General features: G+C 34.9%; 2 protein-coding genes across 6 annotated transcripts; both read right to left on the reverse strand.

Moving 5' to 3' along the window:
- Nucleotides 1-817: 817 nt before the first annotated feature.
- Nucleotides 818-5,252, reverse strand: LOC102619025 (uncharacterized). The gene is made up of 6 exons (XM_006485227.3): nucleotides 5,131-5,252; nucleotides 4,438-4,483; nucleotides 4,107-4,259; nucleotides 2,205-3,087; nucleotides 1,137-1,297; nucleotides 818-1,050 (listed from the first exon to the last, which is right to left on the reverse strand). The coding sequence occupies exons 3-6, from the start codon at nucleotides 4,241-4,243 to the stop codon at nucleotides 942-944; spliced, it is 1,290 nt and encodes a 429-aa protein (XP_006485290.1). The 5' UTR covers nucleotides 4,244-4,259; nucleotides 4,438-4,483; nucleotides 5,131-5,252; the 3' UTR covers nucleotides 818-941.
- A 1,935-nt stretch (nucleotides 5,253-7,187) lies between these two features.
- On the reverse strand, nucleotides 7,188-16,351 carry LOC102618162 (uncharacterized). 5 transcript variants are annotated; one of them, XM_015532367.3, is made up of 16 exons: nucleotides 15,528-15,676; nucleotides 15,318-15,390; nucleotides 15,049-15,229; nucleotides 14,226-14,312; nucleotides 13,882-13,985; nucleotides 13,678-13,728; nucleotides 12,420-12,591; nucleotides 11,967-12,287; nucleotides 11,059-11,262; nucleotides 10,446-10,949; nucleotides 10,110-10,319; nucleotides 9,403-9,591; nucleotides 8,937-9,109; nucleotides 8,282-8,434; nucleotides 8,094-8,175; nucleotides 7,188-8,004 (listed from the first exon to the last, which is right to left on the reverse strand). In XM_015532367.3, the coding sequence occupies exons 4-16, from the start codon at nucleotides 14,298-14,300 to the stop codon at nucleotides 7,615-7,617; spliced, it is 2,628 nt and encodes an 875-aa protein (XP_015387853.1). In that variant the 5' UTR covers nucleotides 14,301-14,312; nucleotides 15,049-15,229; nucleotides 15,318-15,390; nucleotides 15,528-15,676; the 3' UTR covers nucleotides 7,188-7,614. The 5 variants fall into 5 exon arrangements, with proteins under 5 accessions (XP_015387853.1, XP_006485288.1, XP_006485286.1 ...); XM_006485225.3 differs by lacking the exon at nucleotides 15,318-15,390 and having other exon boundaries at nucleotides 15,528-15,673; XM_006485223.4 differs by lacking the exons at nucleotides 15,049-15,229; nucleotides 15,318-15,390 and having other exon boundaries at nucleotides 15,528-16,345.
- Between the last annotated feature and the right edge of the window lie 708 nt (nucleotides 16,352-17,059).

Here is a 17,059-nt window from a genome sequence, read left to right on the forward strand (position 1 = left end):
TTAAATTTTTTAACTTATCTTTAATTTTAATATAGTGAGAAGTACTTGATTGGAAACTCTATATATAAACATATATAGCTAATTTGTTATTAGGATTTAAAATTTTCATTAAAAAAAAATTCTTATTTCAGTTTTTAAATTTGCATGTATTAAATTCTCACGAGATATTTCCGTTGGGGTTTTCATATATGAAAAGAGTACTCAAATAAATGAATATCGATTTTTTTAATCTTTAATTTTACACCTTAAGATAATCGAGTGCACTAAAAGAAATAAACAATAAAATAAGCAAATTCCTTTGCTTAACAATTTTAAAAAATGAAAGCAACTTTTCATTTTCTTTTTAAGTTTTTTTAAATGTATTTATTAGATAAAAAAAAAGTTACTTAGGTGATAGGGTGACTTTTTTTTTCGTAAAAAACCGTTAAATCGAAATATTCTACAGTACTTCACATTTATTGCAGGTATTTATGATAAATGTAAATATAAATATAAGTGTATACTTTGTTTTGCTAGATAATTTTAAGTATATATTTGATACTTTGTCCATAGACTCGTACTCCCACCTGAAATGTCTTTTTAGTCCAAAAATGAAATTTATTCTCTTAAAAATAAATTTTCCATTTTGAGGCCATGTGACAGAAGATAAACATGATGCAGAGCTTGAGCATGAAATGCAAATTCCGAATTCACAATTGCCCAAGCTGCAGAATGTTTTATTCAACCTCTAAGAATTATTCCTATGATAAAGAAATCCACTTTTACTTGTTACCAAACCAAACATACCGTCTAAGAGATAGCGGGCGAAAGCAAAGCATTATATCATGAACAAGACCACATTCATTCATCGACATTAAAATTACATAAATAAATAGCATATATTACAAGCTTCCATCCACTCATCTAATATATGTAAGTTCAGAAAACACCTCTAAAAGACTTCACTCGGACCAAAATTTCACGAAGGCAGTAACAATTGACTTGAAAATGGCCACAAGTGGGTTGGTTTCCTTTTCAGCAGAATTCCTTGATGCCTTTTCCCATGCTTCACTGCTCATATGTGAAAAGAAATAAGATCGGTGATCCGAAATTTAGACCAATCAACAACTTTTGAAAGAGTTACTAGATATACTTACAGATTAATTCTGTCTATAGTTGGATTGCTTCCGTTTTGGAATGTCCCTTTATTTAGAACACCAGCTTCGTTGACAATCACATTTGCTTGTGGTGTTTTTGATTCTTCCCTCCTCCAGCTTCCGCCGCCATTGTGAATCTCGCCACTTGGAACATTTATTTCCTACAAAAATCACATTATAACCATTAATCAACTCTTTTCAAATAAGATTTCCTGCTTCTTACACAGTGAAGAAATTAATTTTGCCTAAAATGATAGTAAATTAGTGAATCTTGACCATCATATAAAGAGGTTTATGCAAATAAAAGTTGAACAACAGTTAGAATAGGGAAAGAAACAAGGACCCATATGATGCCCACATCCAATTATCATATTCCAACATATGTATATATGCATACCATGCTACTAAAGGCCGAGAAAAGAGTCTTTGATTTGGGATGTAAATAAGGCTCTAATCCTACATTCCAAAACTTAAAATATGTTTGGTTAGACATGATTTATCACAAAACCTTCGAACTTCTCCAAAAAGATGGTGAAGAAAAAGAGAACTCAAGTATCTTCAAGAATCTTGTTTCAAACCGCCGATATGCAATTATACCATACAAAATTTGGAGATCAATATAGGAACTCAGATGATGAGATTTGCACTCAAAACACATTGCATACAACATATGTGAACTGAACGTACAATATGAATATGTATGAAATGATAAAATTAAACCTCACTCATTCTGTAATTTCAAACAAATAGATGCCATAGATACAAAACATATCCTTTGTCGGAGAGGCTTTAATTAGAAGATAAAAAATCCAAACTCCATAAAATGGTATAGCAAATCAGTGTGATTATGCATGCAATCATCTTTCTAAATTAATGTGCATCTGAGCCATCACATGAAGCTGGTACCACATAAATGCAGACAAAGAGTTAAATTAATTAAATTGATACTGATGACGGCAGTGCACTCCCCTAATGGAAGTTGGAAGACTACAATATATAAAATGAGCTTTGTGACTTGCACACTTGATTGTCCCTTTATAAAATGCAAAAGAATTTGGAGAAACTCACTTTAGTTCTATCAATCCCCTGGTTTTCTTCAGAAGTTAAGACATCATTATGAGAAACTTCAAACTGTACATTCCTGCCAACCACAGTATCAGGCACAGTGCCTCCTTCCATAGTAGAGCAATCTGAGTTTTTCAATAGTGGGTCAGAAATTTTCTCAACCACTATGTTGTTCACCAAATCAGGATTTTTATCCAAAGTTACATCTGCAAGGATTGTCCCATTTTGTCCATCCACCAAACCAGAATTCTTTGAGCAGTGTATTTGATCTGATGGGACACTGTCAATGCCTGGTTTCAAGTTGACCTTTTCAATTTCATTTTTCTCCAGAGTTTCGGTTGAATTCTTTACTGCAGATGATGTGCTTGAGTACTCAGCTGTTTTAGGTGCAGGCCTTAGTGGAAATGTCTCTACTACTACATCTGCTGTTATTGGAGTTACTTTGGCTGTAGAAGCTGCCAACCTCTCACTTTTCACTTTTTCAAACGACTTACTAGTTTGCAACTCTTCATATGTACTCTTAGCAGAATCTTCAGTTTTTACATCTACCTGGCTGCCGTTGACAATTTGCCCATTGTCAAACATCTGATTTTCATGCTTGCTGCATAACTCATCATAAAATGATTCCTGTTCTTCATTATTACCCTCCTCATGACTGGGTACAAAAGGACTGCCATTTTCAGGTTCTGCGGAAATTGTACCTAATGGATATTCTTCATCAATTTTATTAGTGTTCAGCTCCTCGGCAATTAACTTAGCAGGACCCAAAACTCTATTTTCTTGGATTATCTCCCTGACGATCTCCCGTACAGTGTAGAAGGACCCACCAACTTCTTTGTGTGTGAGGTTCAGTGATGGGAAATTCCCATTGTTTGAAGTCTGATACCTGTAAGCAAGTTTAACAAATAACTAATAACTCAGCAAATGATGCAACAAAAGAATGGAGACTTGGCAATTGCAAGAAAACAAAGTATGGCCTGTTAAGTTTTTTTATTTATTTTTAAAAAAAAGACATACACAAGTAGACACAACAAATACCACCAAACTGTAATCTTAGAAACTACTAATTCAGCAGGGGAATATTCCTTCAAAGCAAGGGAAAAGTTCATGTAACCTGCAGATGCCCAAAGAAACATTACTATGCTACCAAGAATTAGCTGTACATATCTAATCATAGGAGTTGTGCGTGTAAAACAATTGCTATATCAATTTCATAGGTTTTACTAATTACTCAGCCACAATAAAACTTGATTGCCCAGAATTTTAATTCCAGTTATGTTCTACTGTTTTCCCTTTCTTCTTATTGCACCAAAACATGATGGCATCACACATATAAAATAAAGTTTTATAACAAAAAATAATGCACGATTGCTAAGAACTGTATTATGTCAACAAGACAAGGTAAAATATCGAGCTCAAGAATTAAGTTACAGTCTATGATTTATAAAGATTTTGAACTGGAACAAATGACCATCACTTTGTGTCAATATATCTCATTATCTGTAGTTAAATCAGTTGACCACACTGGTATATGAATCCAACAATCAACTGAAAAGCTACTCTCCTTGAACAAATGCACACTTTCTTACATTAAAGACGCTTAAACTCACTAAGTTAATTTCTAGGTCTACAGGTCCAAGAGGTAGCCTACAACTTAAAGTATAAATAATCTCTCACACATTCTGCTTGCTTACATTACCACGTACTTTGAACTATATGGAAAAACAAGAGAAGTTGCTTGGATGATAAAGCCACACATTGGAGTTCAATTTTATCAAGGAAACTGAGCGAGGAAAGGCTGACAAACAATCACATATTTCATTTCTACAAGTGACTGTTTTCGGACAACCCATACCCAGTACAATAGTAACTATTCAAAGCAAATGGAAGCTGTAAAGCAATTACTTCTTTACAAAGGATTCAACCATTGCCTTCCTCTCCTCCTTTGAACGCCGAATGCGAGACTTCTTCCCTTCAGATTCATTGCACTTAGCTAGGGCAAATGTTTGCCCAACCCAGCCACCCTTTATAGCATGCATCATTTACAAAGCTCGCAACCTGTTGAATGCAATTATATACAAGGACAGCATTCATCAGATGCTTATTCATCAACCTAGACCATATAAAGGCATAAAGGCATGTTCTATCACATTTCATCTAAAGAAATCTCCACAGCAAATTTCCCATCCAGAAAATATAAATAGTAGTAGCTAAAGAAAAGAGACAGAAGAATCACCAGGAGATGGTTAACAGCATTGACGAGATACCTTCAAGAAAAGATCCTGCAGAAGTTTTACTTCATTAATCAAAATTACAAAAGCATATATGGAATCCCAACATACAATTTAACAGCCATCTTCACATACTCAAAAGCAATGCTTAACATCACTCACTATGAGGGACTATAGGCAACTATGACATCGACAATGAAAGCCTCCGAAAGAAAATTAAGGAATTAAAGCCAACCTCGAGTAAAGGGTAGCCATAGTCGGCTCGCTTAACTGGAGACTTTTGCTACCAAATCCCAAAATTTCAAAACTATCAATTTCCTTTTCTCCCAAAATTTTCAGTACAACCAAAGCGAGCATAATACTTAAATTTCAAAATTTCTTTTTCTTTTACGATTGACAATTCAATAGTTATCAAGCAAAATTGAGTAATCATTTTGAAGACTGAATTCTTATAAAGAACAACAGAAACCAAATGGAGAGAAACATTCAACATAAAATTAAAAAATAAAAAATCTAAGCAAATCCCAGAAGGAAACAGATTGGTGAAGATAAACCCCGACGGTCAAATGACAAGAAATATTATAAATCAGTTTACACAAATGACAGAACTGAAATGAAACAATCAAATTCAAAAAGACCAAAAAAGAAAAAGAAAAAAAGAAATTGATTAATTGAAGTCAAAAAATTAACAGTGTCACCTGAGGATGAATATTGAGCGAGAGAGTGTGTTTGTGGGTGATGAGACTTTTTGGTGGAACAGGGGGTTACTAAAACCCTACAGAACACAATATTTAAAGAAACAGTAAAATGATCAACAGTAAAGAAAAGAAATGGGAATGTGAGAAATTCAATTGGTCCAGATATGGGCGGGAGACAAGTGTAATCATTTGTATGCGTTGGTGGTACAACCAAATGAGCATTGGGGTCAATTTATAAAGCCCATCAAAGATATGGTTCTTATTGGGCCTCGCTCATTGACCGGTTCAAATAAAAACGGTTGTGTTTAGCCCATAGCTTATTTAACGATGGACTGGCAACACAAGTGGCTTATTTATCAGACAAGACGACATCAATCATCCCGATAGATGGGCGCAATTAGTCTATCGTGTTGCTTAGAAATATTATTATCCAAAACATCCATTTCATTTTCCACTAATTTTGAAAGAGTGAGACTATTGGCACCCCTCTAAATACCTCTTAACACCCCCTTAGTTATTTTACAATTTTAACCTTTATTAAAATTACATAATAAGACAATTTTTAATTAAACCCCCACTCAAAATGAAATTTGTCTCCATTCTTTTTGTTTTTATTTCTTTTTTAACTTTTCCGAGTTTACTCCAACTGCAAACTAATTTATGAATTATGATCTAGATACTACAATTTAAGTAATGCTACAAGTGACTATAAATATTAAAATATCAGCAGAAAAATAAAAAATACCTTGATTAAGAGACAAAATAAATAGTACCTGAAATTGAAATTCATCAATTTAAAAATTTAGAAAGTTAATTTTTCATCTTATTTTCTGGTGAGTAATTATCGGCAGTAACAACTCATCATCAACAAACTTCAGAGAAGAAACCGAGACATGAGGGAAATTAAGATTCAAAAGCTTGTACTCAACATCTTCGTCAGTAAATCGTCAGTAAACCAAATAAACATTTGACCTTAGAATTACATGGTAGCCAAGTGTTTGCAAGGTGCCATTATCAATTACAATCAATTGTCATGCATTGGAGTAAATTGCGTGACCTGTAGTGTTCAATGATTTGTCACATTAAAGTAGAAGTTTCGTGGAGCAAGTTCTCTTTCTTTCTTTCTTTTTTTTTTTTTCTCTCTCTTTCTTTTTTAATAGATGATTAATTGTCTGAAAATCCACAATCAAAGGAATAAAAAAATTAAATAATAGGGTTTATACTAATAAATTTAAATTAAGGGTATTTTTGTCTTTAAAAGAGTGTTAAAATAATTGTATAATATTTTTAAATATTTTAATGGAGTTAATAAAGAAAATAGGTGTTAAGAGATATTTAGAGGGGTGCCAATAGTTTCACTCATTTTGAAAATTTCCTACAGTAATTTATATAAATTCATCCCACTTGGCACTTTTTGTATAATAATCACCCAACTAGAACATTTTTAAAATGTTGGGAGGAATAAATCTTCAAGATTTAATGGTAACTTGGGTTCTATTATAAGATAAAAGATGGTATTTCAACTTTCAAATGTAGAGCAATCCCTTTGAAAGTATCTCATCTTTCAAATACAAAGCTATCTGTTTCAATGTAAAGAATAAATTTAACTCAAGAGGGATCTCTCTTATCTCCCATTAGGGTTGGCAATGGGACGGGATGAGATTTATCAATTTCAGTCCCGTCCCGTATATGCAAGTGAGATAAAAAAATGTTCTACTCCTGTCCCTAAATTTTTTTAAGGAACAAAAATATATCCAAATCCCGTTCCAAATGAGATGAAATCTTGCAGGATCCCATCTCATCCTATCGGAAAAAATTATTATCCCTATCTCCCATTGTGAACAGTTCATGAATGAATTATTCAAAATTTTATGAATAATAATTGGACGTACTCGAATGCATGAAAGTAGTTCAACATCTGTACTATTGAATAAATTGCTAGATTTCCTTAACTAATTTTACTACACTAGAAAGAAAGTAACATTATTGTGCTTGTATATTGACAATGTACCGAAAAATTGGAAATATGAAACAGTAAACACAGCAGAGAGAGACCATGTTGAAATATGCTTTTCTCTAGTCAAAATTTCCTGTAGTAATGCCAAAATGTATATATTGTATATACAATGGTAAAAAGAATGAATACATTTTTACTTCCTAAATTAAGTAATTTGAATGGGGAAAAAGAATTTCAATTAGTGTTTTGGTCCTCCTCAAAATTGCAGTATCTCAGGAGCCGATTGAAATGACCTAGACCATGAGCTTCAAAACTTCCATCTCCCCTCCGGTCCTTAAGAGAGTATATATTCAGTTAAAAAGAGAAGAATATAATTCCATATGTCATCAACTCTGCTGTTAGAAAGAAAGCTTTCACTATCTCCAATGAACCATTTCATCTTCCCACTTGAAAATCAATTGTAGTTTTAGTAGCCGAGTGAAATGTCTCGAAGTAAGAATTGACCTCGAAATTTATAAACACCAATCTTATCCTCCGAGTGTTTTCTGCCTATATCCTTTTGTCAATCTATCAAACATTTTCTCCTTCATTTTCCTTTTCTTGTCCATCTTTTGCCTGTATCTTTCTTCCCTTTCCCTTTCGTAAATCCCTTTCCAGTGCACTTCGCCAGTCCAGGGCCACAACCATTTCTCCCTTGGATAATCACCATCATCAGCAGCCTCTGCTAGATCTTCATCCATACTCTTCAACAATGTAAAATTAAAATACTTCATCCACATAAATCCCCTACGTCGTTCTATCGGGTGCTGCTCTTGTAGAGAACCAGAGAGCGGATCCAAGTACACCATTTTTCGTCCACTGTGATAAGCCCAGACGTTGACCAGGAGTTCCAGCACCCTGCAGTAACAGTGCTTTTTCTGTTGAAAGTTAAACGAGCAAAATGAGATATCTGATAGAACCATCAGCAGAACCAGAAAAGAAGATATTCTAGAACCACACAACTTACCTCAAGCTCACTGGAACTGAGCAAACATGAATTGACTTTACTAGAATTGGCATTCAAGGCATCAAGCGAATCGACAAACATCCTGCAGTTTTGTTACGGTGACATTTTCATTTATGATAAACCTTTAAAGCCTTCGATAGTAACAGAAAATTAAAGTTAAATGAATATGATATCACTAGTAAAATTACCGTGAAAACATTATAAACTCTAGAAAGGAAGGGGTTTGCATCACCCAGCCATGCAGGGCAGACCAGCAACCACCATCTTCTGGCATGGGGGGAAGAGCTTCTACATGAGATGGCAAACCGTACATCTGACGGAAGGCATCTACAAAAGCAGTTCTGCATGCATTTTGAAAAATAAAAAAAGGCTCTAAGCTTGTATCTTAACGTGGATATAATGTCAAAACCACAACATAGCTATGGCTAAACCAACATCATCATTGTGCATGAAAACCTAGCACAAGTTTGGAAATTAAGTTGGAACACCTGCCTTGGACCCACATTTTTGGCATTAAAATGGGAATGATATGAAGCAGCTTCTACATGATTTTAAAATGTTGTACTGTCTGTGGTCAGAATTCTATACTGAAATATGATTATGGTAGTTGCATAAAATGGTTCTACATGGATCTTGCAACAACCACACCCTCAGTCCACAACAGGGCAGTGGCAAAGGCAAGGGCAAAAACCATCAAATGCATAGAAGTAGCAGTTACTAGCATTGCTGCTTGAAAACAACACGGCAGGACAAGCAAAGACACACTACCACATAATTGAAATGACCTATGTGGCTATGCATAAAAGCATAATGGTTTTGCAGCTAATATTTACAACAATATACCTGCAGTGTCCTCCATTTAGGATGTCACACATGGACCAAAAAGTGAGTACATCATTATTATTTCTTGTAAATCCACCATCCATGTCAAGGTGTGCCCAAAAATACATAACGTCACCTTCAGTTTCTTGTACTGTTTCTTCTAGAACCTTTTCAGCACTTATGGACAATGAAACCTATTTCCAGGAAAAAGAGGCTGAGATTGATTACAAACTATAAAAAAGCTTAGAAAATTGAACTTCGAGCAGAGTATCACAATAAGCTGCTAATATACTAAGTTAGAATAGTTTTTCCTTAATAGTTTTCCCTTCTACCACCAAAGTAAAATTTCAAACTACACTTTCCAATTTTTCTTTCTGTACTTTAATACAATGCTGCAATCAAGTGAGAAAGATGAAGTTGATGCAGAAATCTCAATCAAACAATAAAAAACTAACAATACATACTATCAAATCTATGCAACAAATACCTTCCTACCAGCAGCACGCCATGACTGAAACCCGATCCAAGGTCTCTTATGAATGTTATCCACCTTATTTGCAATAGAAAACATTCCTCCAATCTCACAAAGAATATCCCGATAATGGGTATAATTCAGAAGATGAAGCCGGCTAACTGCATCCACATCATCTGATCTTAACCTTCGAGCTGCTGACGACTGACAGATAAAATCAGGATGATTAGGAAGAGTGAAGATGATCATTTTTGCAAATCTATCAGTTGAACAAAAAAAGGGTAACTTTTTAAATATTGATATAAGCTCACCAACTTTATGTTATGTATAATTTCGATAAAAGAACCATATGTTATGAATCAGAAGGAAAATTAAAGGACTAAATTCAAAACTATACACACATAAGAAGAAAATTAGAGGAAAAAATAAGGAGAATGAAAAAGAGAAGAAAAGGCAATGAGTACAGTTCACATGACTGTAGTTTTCATTTCCATCATTCTTTCTTTCTTTTTTTTTTTTCCCTTTCTTTTCCCCTTTTTGTCTATTTTTACTTCTGCTCTTTTCCTATCAATGGCAGGTAGAGGCAAAGTCAAAAATGCTAAAAAATGACACCAAAATCTTGAAATGTTTTAGTAGGATGTGAAGTAGTGTGTCTATAGCCCCTGCATGGAATGAAATAGGTGAAAAAGACAATAAATAAATACAGATGAAAATGAACTCACAAGAGCTAACCCACGGTACAAGGAACCGTGGTGCAAAAATGGCCAAGCCCCAGAACCACTGTATATTTCATAAATGCACACCGGCTGTCCTGTCCTCTCTAGCTCTCCCTCATCCCTTTCATTAGCTTCAAACTTAAATCTTTCAGATTTTCGAGCATTACGATATATATCATCCCACGAAGCAAAAGTTCCATCCATTCTTTCTTCAAGCTACAGATCAGGAAAAATTTTTCATATCAATTGTCTTTTCAAGATGATGAGATAAAATTAAAAGAAATAAAGATGCAAAGCATAGGGGGAAAAGGACCAAGTCATGATTGCAAGAAGACAGCATACCTGCTCCATCTCTAGTCTCTCATATTCTTCAGAGCTTTCAATATCGTGTAAAACATCCCAATCCAATTCACTAATGGTGTCTTGATCTGCACTCCGATTTTCATTCTCTGTAATGTTCTTGGTGAACTCTTCCTCAAGTAAATCAACAACACTAGAATTTCTTGATGAAGTAGAAGTACCCCATTCATCCATGTTTAAAATGTCCCCAGTTCCCAGATCTATTTCCTTTCTGAACAAATTCCACTCCCATGAGACCTGCTGCAGTTGAGAAATAGGACCCGGCAGCAAGGCATCTGATGGAAAATTGAGTACATTCTCCAAAATTCGTGCATAACGAGTTACACAATCTAATGCCAGCATATTTTTAGCATGTAATCTTCCAGCAGAAGCAACGGTTCTGGCAAATTTAGAAAGTTTTCCATTGGATATGAAAAGCGAGAAAGCCCTTGATAAACCTTCAGGATTATCCTTTTGAAAAAAAATCACCTGAGCTCCCTCCGCAACCTATAATTTCAAAAGTCACTTTATAAATGTAAGAAACGATGTATTAAAATCCCAAAACTTTAGGATAGAGATCCAAGAAACAACACCAGAATAGTTTTAATGGACTTACATATTCTTTAATGATGGGAAAGTCAGGTGTGATGACAGGGATTCCAAAAGTCATGGCTCGGACAATCAATGAAGGAAAACCCTGTTCAACTTGGGATGAACCATAGAGAACAATGTCAGCCATCAGTAACACACCGTTCACATCACCATTGAATCCATAATGCCTCACAGAATGTTCCAGAAGTCCCAGCCGTGAAGCAACTTCCTAGAAAAGTTCATGAGATCAGGTCAAGCTTCAAAGATATAATAAAAAAGTCACTAAATAAAGTTGTGAATAGAAGAGTAAGCAATGAAATTTTACAAAGGACTACAAACTTTTTCCCATGTTTCTGAGGTCACTTTGTGCGTAAATCAAAATTTACTCATTTTATTTGTTCCACTCAAATGCCTCCTTTTCAAAATTCACCTTCTCCCTAGTAATAATTAACTTATCTTAAAAAAATTAAAAATACTGACATATTGTTAGTAATATTACATATTCAGCTTCATCAGTGCCTGAGACCTCTTTTAAAGCAGCATGAATGAAATGATGAATGAGGTTGTAAAACTATAAATAAATGATAAAACATAAATCTAAAGAGAAGCATAACCTACATGGATAAAATCTGAATCACCTAAGTCAGATTATATCTTAATACAGATGAAACTTGTAACTAATTTTTTTTTAAAAAAAAAGCCTAGCTGTATGGATTTGATCCATGCTACAATTCCTGACACATTTGCTTCTCTATTTATACTGAATCACATTTAGACTCTAGCAAACTAATTGGTGTTGAACATTGCCAGAATTTTAGTCATGGAACTTCCATCACATCAGCCAGAACTATATAAGATAGACAAGAAGCTCCCAATGTGAAATTCACGTTTGAAAGGCACAGATAATAATGATTCAAGCAACAATTTGACTACCTGTAGAGCATCATTATACCCATCAGTAGAATTGCCACATAAGAAAACAAATTTAAATGATCCTTCCACACTATTCCTTCTTGCATATTTGATTAGCAGAGGTCCTACATCATGCATTGCCACCGCATAGTCCCATGATAGCTCATTGTAGAAGAACGAACTTCCAACAACCACAACTACAATTTCATCTTTAAGAAATCCATTCTCCTTCCTTAATTGATACTTTTCATGACTTTTACTGTAGGCTTCCACAGCCCATACATCTGCTGGTGATCCAGGAATCACAAAGAAGTTTCCAGCATCAAGCACACTATATAACATCTGACACAGAAAAGTTGAGAACCAGAATAAGAATGTAAGAACGTCTATGAGGCAACTGAAAATGACACAAGGTTAGCCAATTTAAGAACGTCTACGAGGCAACTGAAAATGACACAAGGTTAGCCAATTTACCGGTAGGGTATAATCTGGAAACACAATAACATTCACCCTGCTAAAAACACTTTTCCAATATGAAAGAAGATTCTGAAAGCCTCTTTCCACATACACTGGAAGCCGATTTGCAAGACTATCTTCTTGAATTATCCATACAAGAGGTATGGAATGAAAAGGCTCCTGCATAAGGCTGCAAAAATATAAAACTCACTAATCATAGCATCTCAAACTACAGCAACATAGAATATGAATTTTCCAACATGTCCATACAGCTGGACAGAGAGCAAAAGAAAGAGTCGCAACTATGAGCAGACACACACAGGTGCATATAATCCAGATTATTGCGGCTTACATTCATAAATTAAGATTTTCATAGCCTGAAGTCAGGTAACCTCTTTCAAATATGTTTTAGCCTTAGAAACATAAGAATTTGAATGGAACTGTTCTTTCTTCATCCATTTACACTGGGAAAGGTTTCAAGTAGTCCAAAATTTTAAAAAATTTCATAACATAATACAGCTTTTGTATAAGCTAGTTACAGTAGCTGTACAGTATACAAATGATCAATACTATAAGTTCAGTTTGGTCTTGAGTTCTGGCAGACAGCTTGTTCATCTTTATGCGAACAGCAAGATAGCTAGTGATTTGCCTATGGTGAAATCACTCAAAAATTTTAGGACAAAAAAGTTTCAAACATCGTTAGATTCCCCTAAGATGTAATAGGGTTCAAGAGCAAAGACCTAAAACAAATGGCATACTAAAGTTAAATGTACTTCCTTAAACCAATTAAATTCGCTCTTTCTGATGCATTAAATATCTAAACTAAGCTTTCAACCTTCTCCCTGGAATTATAATTTTAGTACATTACAAGAAATAAAGCATTCATCATTGCTGATCATCCAACAAAGCTACCGTTTTCTTATGGCCAATGATTTTGAAGACTGCTTGAAAAAGAAGGGGGAAAAGAAAAGAATGTAAAACAACCAGAAGCTTTTTCCTGAAATTACCCCAAGCAGAATCATGTACAGTTTACAAATACAATGATCAAGTCATGTTTGTCATGTGCAGAGGTACAAATGGAGATCCCAAAACAGAAATTGTATTAAAAATGAAGAAACTATCTGGTTGAGAGATTCCTAAGAAGTGGACGGGATCTAGATAGATCCATGCTCAAGCAGATCAAACAAAATCCAACCAAGCGTAACATGCAGTAGGAGAACACCAAAACACAATCACAATAATAGGTTAACTATATCAAGAACACAACCCCACTCACCTGGATATAGCTTCTTTTGCTTCAAGAGAATCAGCAATAATGCCATCAAAACTATTTAAAAGAATGCAAAGGATATTAATCATCCAAGAAAAGTGAACCGAGAATAAATAAAATACCAAAAGGTAATTCACTAAATATGATCACGTTCTGCATGGTGAAAAAAGTAATAACATAATACCCAATGACAACGTAAAGGAGACATACATAGACCAATCAATAAGGCTGTACTGCTCCTGCCCTAAGATAGAAATCTGACCAGCTATTTGCTCCCACAATGAATGTGAATTACCACTCCGCACTGCATAAATCTGTCAAATAGCCAGAATACGGGTGCATAAATTTTCTAGCTGTTGGAAATGCTTGAGAATACAAAAGAATATACAAGGTTTTTTTTTTTTCCCCTCTTGTTTTTCTTTTTTTGAATAGGTTACATCATATACATACATGAGGAAAGGGCAGAATTTGCTACCATGAAGTGGGCGAAAAAAGGTATAAAGGTAGGAGCAAATCATCAAAAAGTTGTCAACAGAAAAGCAGGTACACTTTACCTTAAACACATATCCAAGTTTCTGTAGATTCTTAACCACAGTAATTAACAGCAGCGACCGAGAATCTTTTGCCATGTTTCCCAAGATCTGCCATTCATCAACGCAAGCACTATTAAATTAAAATGTTCAAACCGATTTGAAGCAAAAAATTATATAAATAAGATCCTTTCATGCAGACTATGCAAGCCTCCCCCAGATTCTCATCAATCAAGTGATTTCGTTAATTTGGTTATAACCATAATTTTTCACATCCATTCGCATAAATCTCTGAATCACTTTGCAAGGGATTTTTAAGGATGTTGTGCTCTTTTTCATTGAAGAGATTAGGATATAGCTTTTAGATAAGTTTGATGTTGTAAGAATTATATAGCTTAGAGTTTCACTGTCATATGTCTTTATCTCATTTCTCAGGGTCGAATGCTGATTCATTCTTTAGTAATTGTTTTCTCTTAATATAACAAAACTTTCTCTCTATTTGTCCCTAGCCAAAATGAATAAAATATAGTTAGAAAAAAAAATCATATCATATCAAAAAACACTGAAATTAAAAAAAAGGGCACTCCTTTGAACCTTTGCATCCAAAAGAATGCAGTGGTCACTACTGCTAAAAGCCGACCAAAGATCGGTTTCACCACAAAGCATACATAGGAATGCATGATGGGCCTAGAGTGCTCCGAGTGAAGTACCTTCAGCCATACACAGCTTAAGTAGAGAAGTATACTTTTTGGTGAAGCAACCAAAAAAAAAAAAAAATCATTTGTTTTTAGCTTTATATCACAATCAACATTCTCTTAATTATATAGTTCATAATCAAGTCACTTGCCTACATTACATGACAAGCAAGGGGACAGAGCATCAAATATGACGAAAGAACCATAACCCAGTTTCTAGCCTTTGCTTCACTCATCATGCACTCCAATTTGTGCTGGTGAAATTTGAGCCTTCCACATGTAAGGCATCCCAATTACAACAGTTTCCCCCATTTATCCACTTCCCATGATAGGCTGTACAATGATTAAAAACCAGACTTCACAATTCTTTCCTCTTTATTTATTTATTTATTTTTTATGCAAAACAAGTCCACAGACATACTTCACTATTTCATATAAATTGTGAAAGATATTTTTCAGTCATTTATTTTCCCTTCCACTTTTTCAGCTACCATCTGTCATTAAAAAAATAGATAATAATAACTTCAACAACAATATTATATAAATAACCAAACAAATTAATTGCCCTTCACTGTCCAAACAATTAATCAAAAAAGCGAATCAAATTCAATTTCGAAAAAAACGCACTCACAAGACCAATCCGCGGCGGCCGAACGCCGAATCTCGGCGTGGACCGGAGCCCATCAAGCCCATTCCCGAAGCCGACCTGATCCGGCACGAACTTCAATCGGCTCCCAAATCGGAGCTCTTCTCTGATCGGCCGCCCCCTCTCGGCTCCAAAAACCGACGCGATCGAGTTTTGCAGGACCATCGACGCCATCGCAAACGCGAAAACCGCGAGAAATATCATGAAATAAAGCAAGTAAGCACCCCTGAAAGGAAACAGCGACGAAAACCCCTTGCGATTGAATCTGGGCCCGGAGGTGGCGGCGTTGGCGGCGGACGGCGTGGAGTTGACGTGGCGGTGGCGGAGCAAGTAGCGGTGTAGAGAGGGCTTCGTTTGGGTTTTATCTTGGGTGTGGTTAGGGCTGCGCTTGAATCTAAACCGATCGCGTATCGAGTGAGGGTGCTGCTGCTGGTCATTGTTACCGGAGGTAGTAGTGGCGGCGGCGGCGGCATTGTCGTCGTCGGAATCGGTGCGCGGGGAGCTGCGCCCCATGGAGATAAGATTTGGATCGGATTGGATGGAACTTTGGATTTGGATTTTGATTATGATTTTATTTGTGATTTTATTTTCTCGAGAAGTGACGGAAATTCAATTTTTTCTTTTAAAAAAAAAATTATTGAATATGGTCAGTTTCAGTGGGGACGGGGAGTGTGATGTTTTGATTCTGTTTTGTTAGTTAGACACTTATATGAGTAGAGCTGTAGAGGTGTACTTTGCTTTGGGGAGTTTTGTTTTGCGTCGGATTATGGAATGTGTTTCGTATGTGAAAGAGGCGGCAGTTGGAAGCGCTTTTCTGAGAAGCACTTTTTATGGTTTTAAAAAGAAAATAATAAAAAAATATATACACACCAAAATCCAACATTGTTTTGAGTATATTTTAAATAATCTTAAATTCAAATATCAGTGTTCTTTTAAAAAGCTCTATAAATATTTTAAAAAGATATAATTTCCGTTGTTCATTCAGTATTTATGCGAAATATTATCTACATTCCTAATCAACTGAAAGGAGAATAGAAATTTAGCGTTAAATTGAGATTGAACATGCACTCTCAAGTTAGGAAGGCAGTGCATGATGGTTGCCCACTAGGCTACATCTAAGCCTAGTGAGCTGGAAGTTGCTTTTCTTGAAAGCACTTTTATTCATTTATGCATTTTAAGTTTCAATATATAAAAATCAAGATTTAACAAGATAAATTCTTTAAAAAAAGAAGGAGAAGAAATCAGAAACAAGATGATTTGCATCTTGCACTCTTAATAATACTTTTAAACACCCATGTTTTAATATAAATTTTATATTGAGATGAGGATGAACCAATCACTAGGTTACTTGTCCTAATAAATATTTAGGAAAATCAAGTATACCAAAACAAAGTATAATCACATTTTACCTTCATTTATTTACTTTATGAGGATAATCAAGTATGGTAAAAAAAAAATTATCAACATTTACACTTATTTATTTAATTTAAGGATGTTTTTCTAACATAAGAATTTAT

This window comes from Citrus sinensis, chromosome 4 (assembly GCF_022201045.2).
Source record: "Citrus sinensis cultivar Valencia sweet orange chromosome 4, DVS_A1.0, whole genome shotgun sequence".
In the NCBI taxonomy this organism is placed as follows: Eukaryota; Viridiplantae; Streptophyta; class Magnoliopsida; order Sapindales; family Rutaceae; genus Citrus; species Citrus sinensis.

Bases quoted from the DNA above. Each gene is read 5' to 3' on its own strand.
- LOC102618162 (XM_006485223.4), bottom strand. From the start codon at position 16,055: ATGGGGCGCAGCTCCCCGCGCACCGATTCCGACGACGACAATGCCGCC. The intron at 13,729-13,881 runs GTATGTCTCCTT...TCTTTTAAATAG, and splicing joins AGCCTTATTGATTGGTCTAT to TTTTGATGGCATTATTGCTG. The intron at 8,176-8,281 runs GTAATTTTACTA...ACAAAACTGCAG, and splicing joins GAGTTTATAATGTTTTCACG to GATGTTTGTCGATTCGCTTG.
- LOC102619025 (XM_006485227.3), bottom strand. From the start codon at position 4,243: ATGATGCATGCTATAAAGGGTGGCTGGGTTGGGCAAACATTTGCCCTA. The intron at 3,088-4,106 runs GTAATTGCTTTA...ACTTGCTTACAG, and splicing joins GTTGAATCCTTTGTAAAGAA to GTATCAGACTTCAAACAATG. The intron at 1,298-2,204 runs GTGAGTTTCTCC...TGATTTTTGTAG, and splicing joins AGGGGATTGATAGAACTAAA to GAAATAAATGTTCCAAGTGG.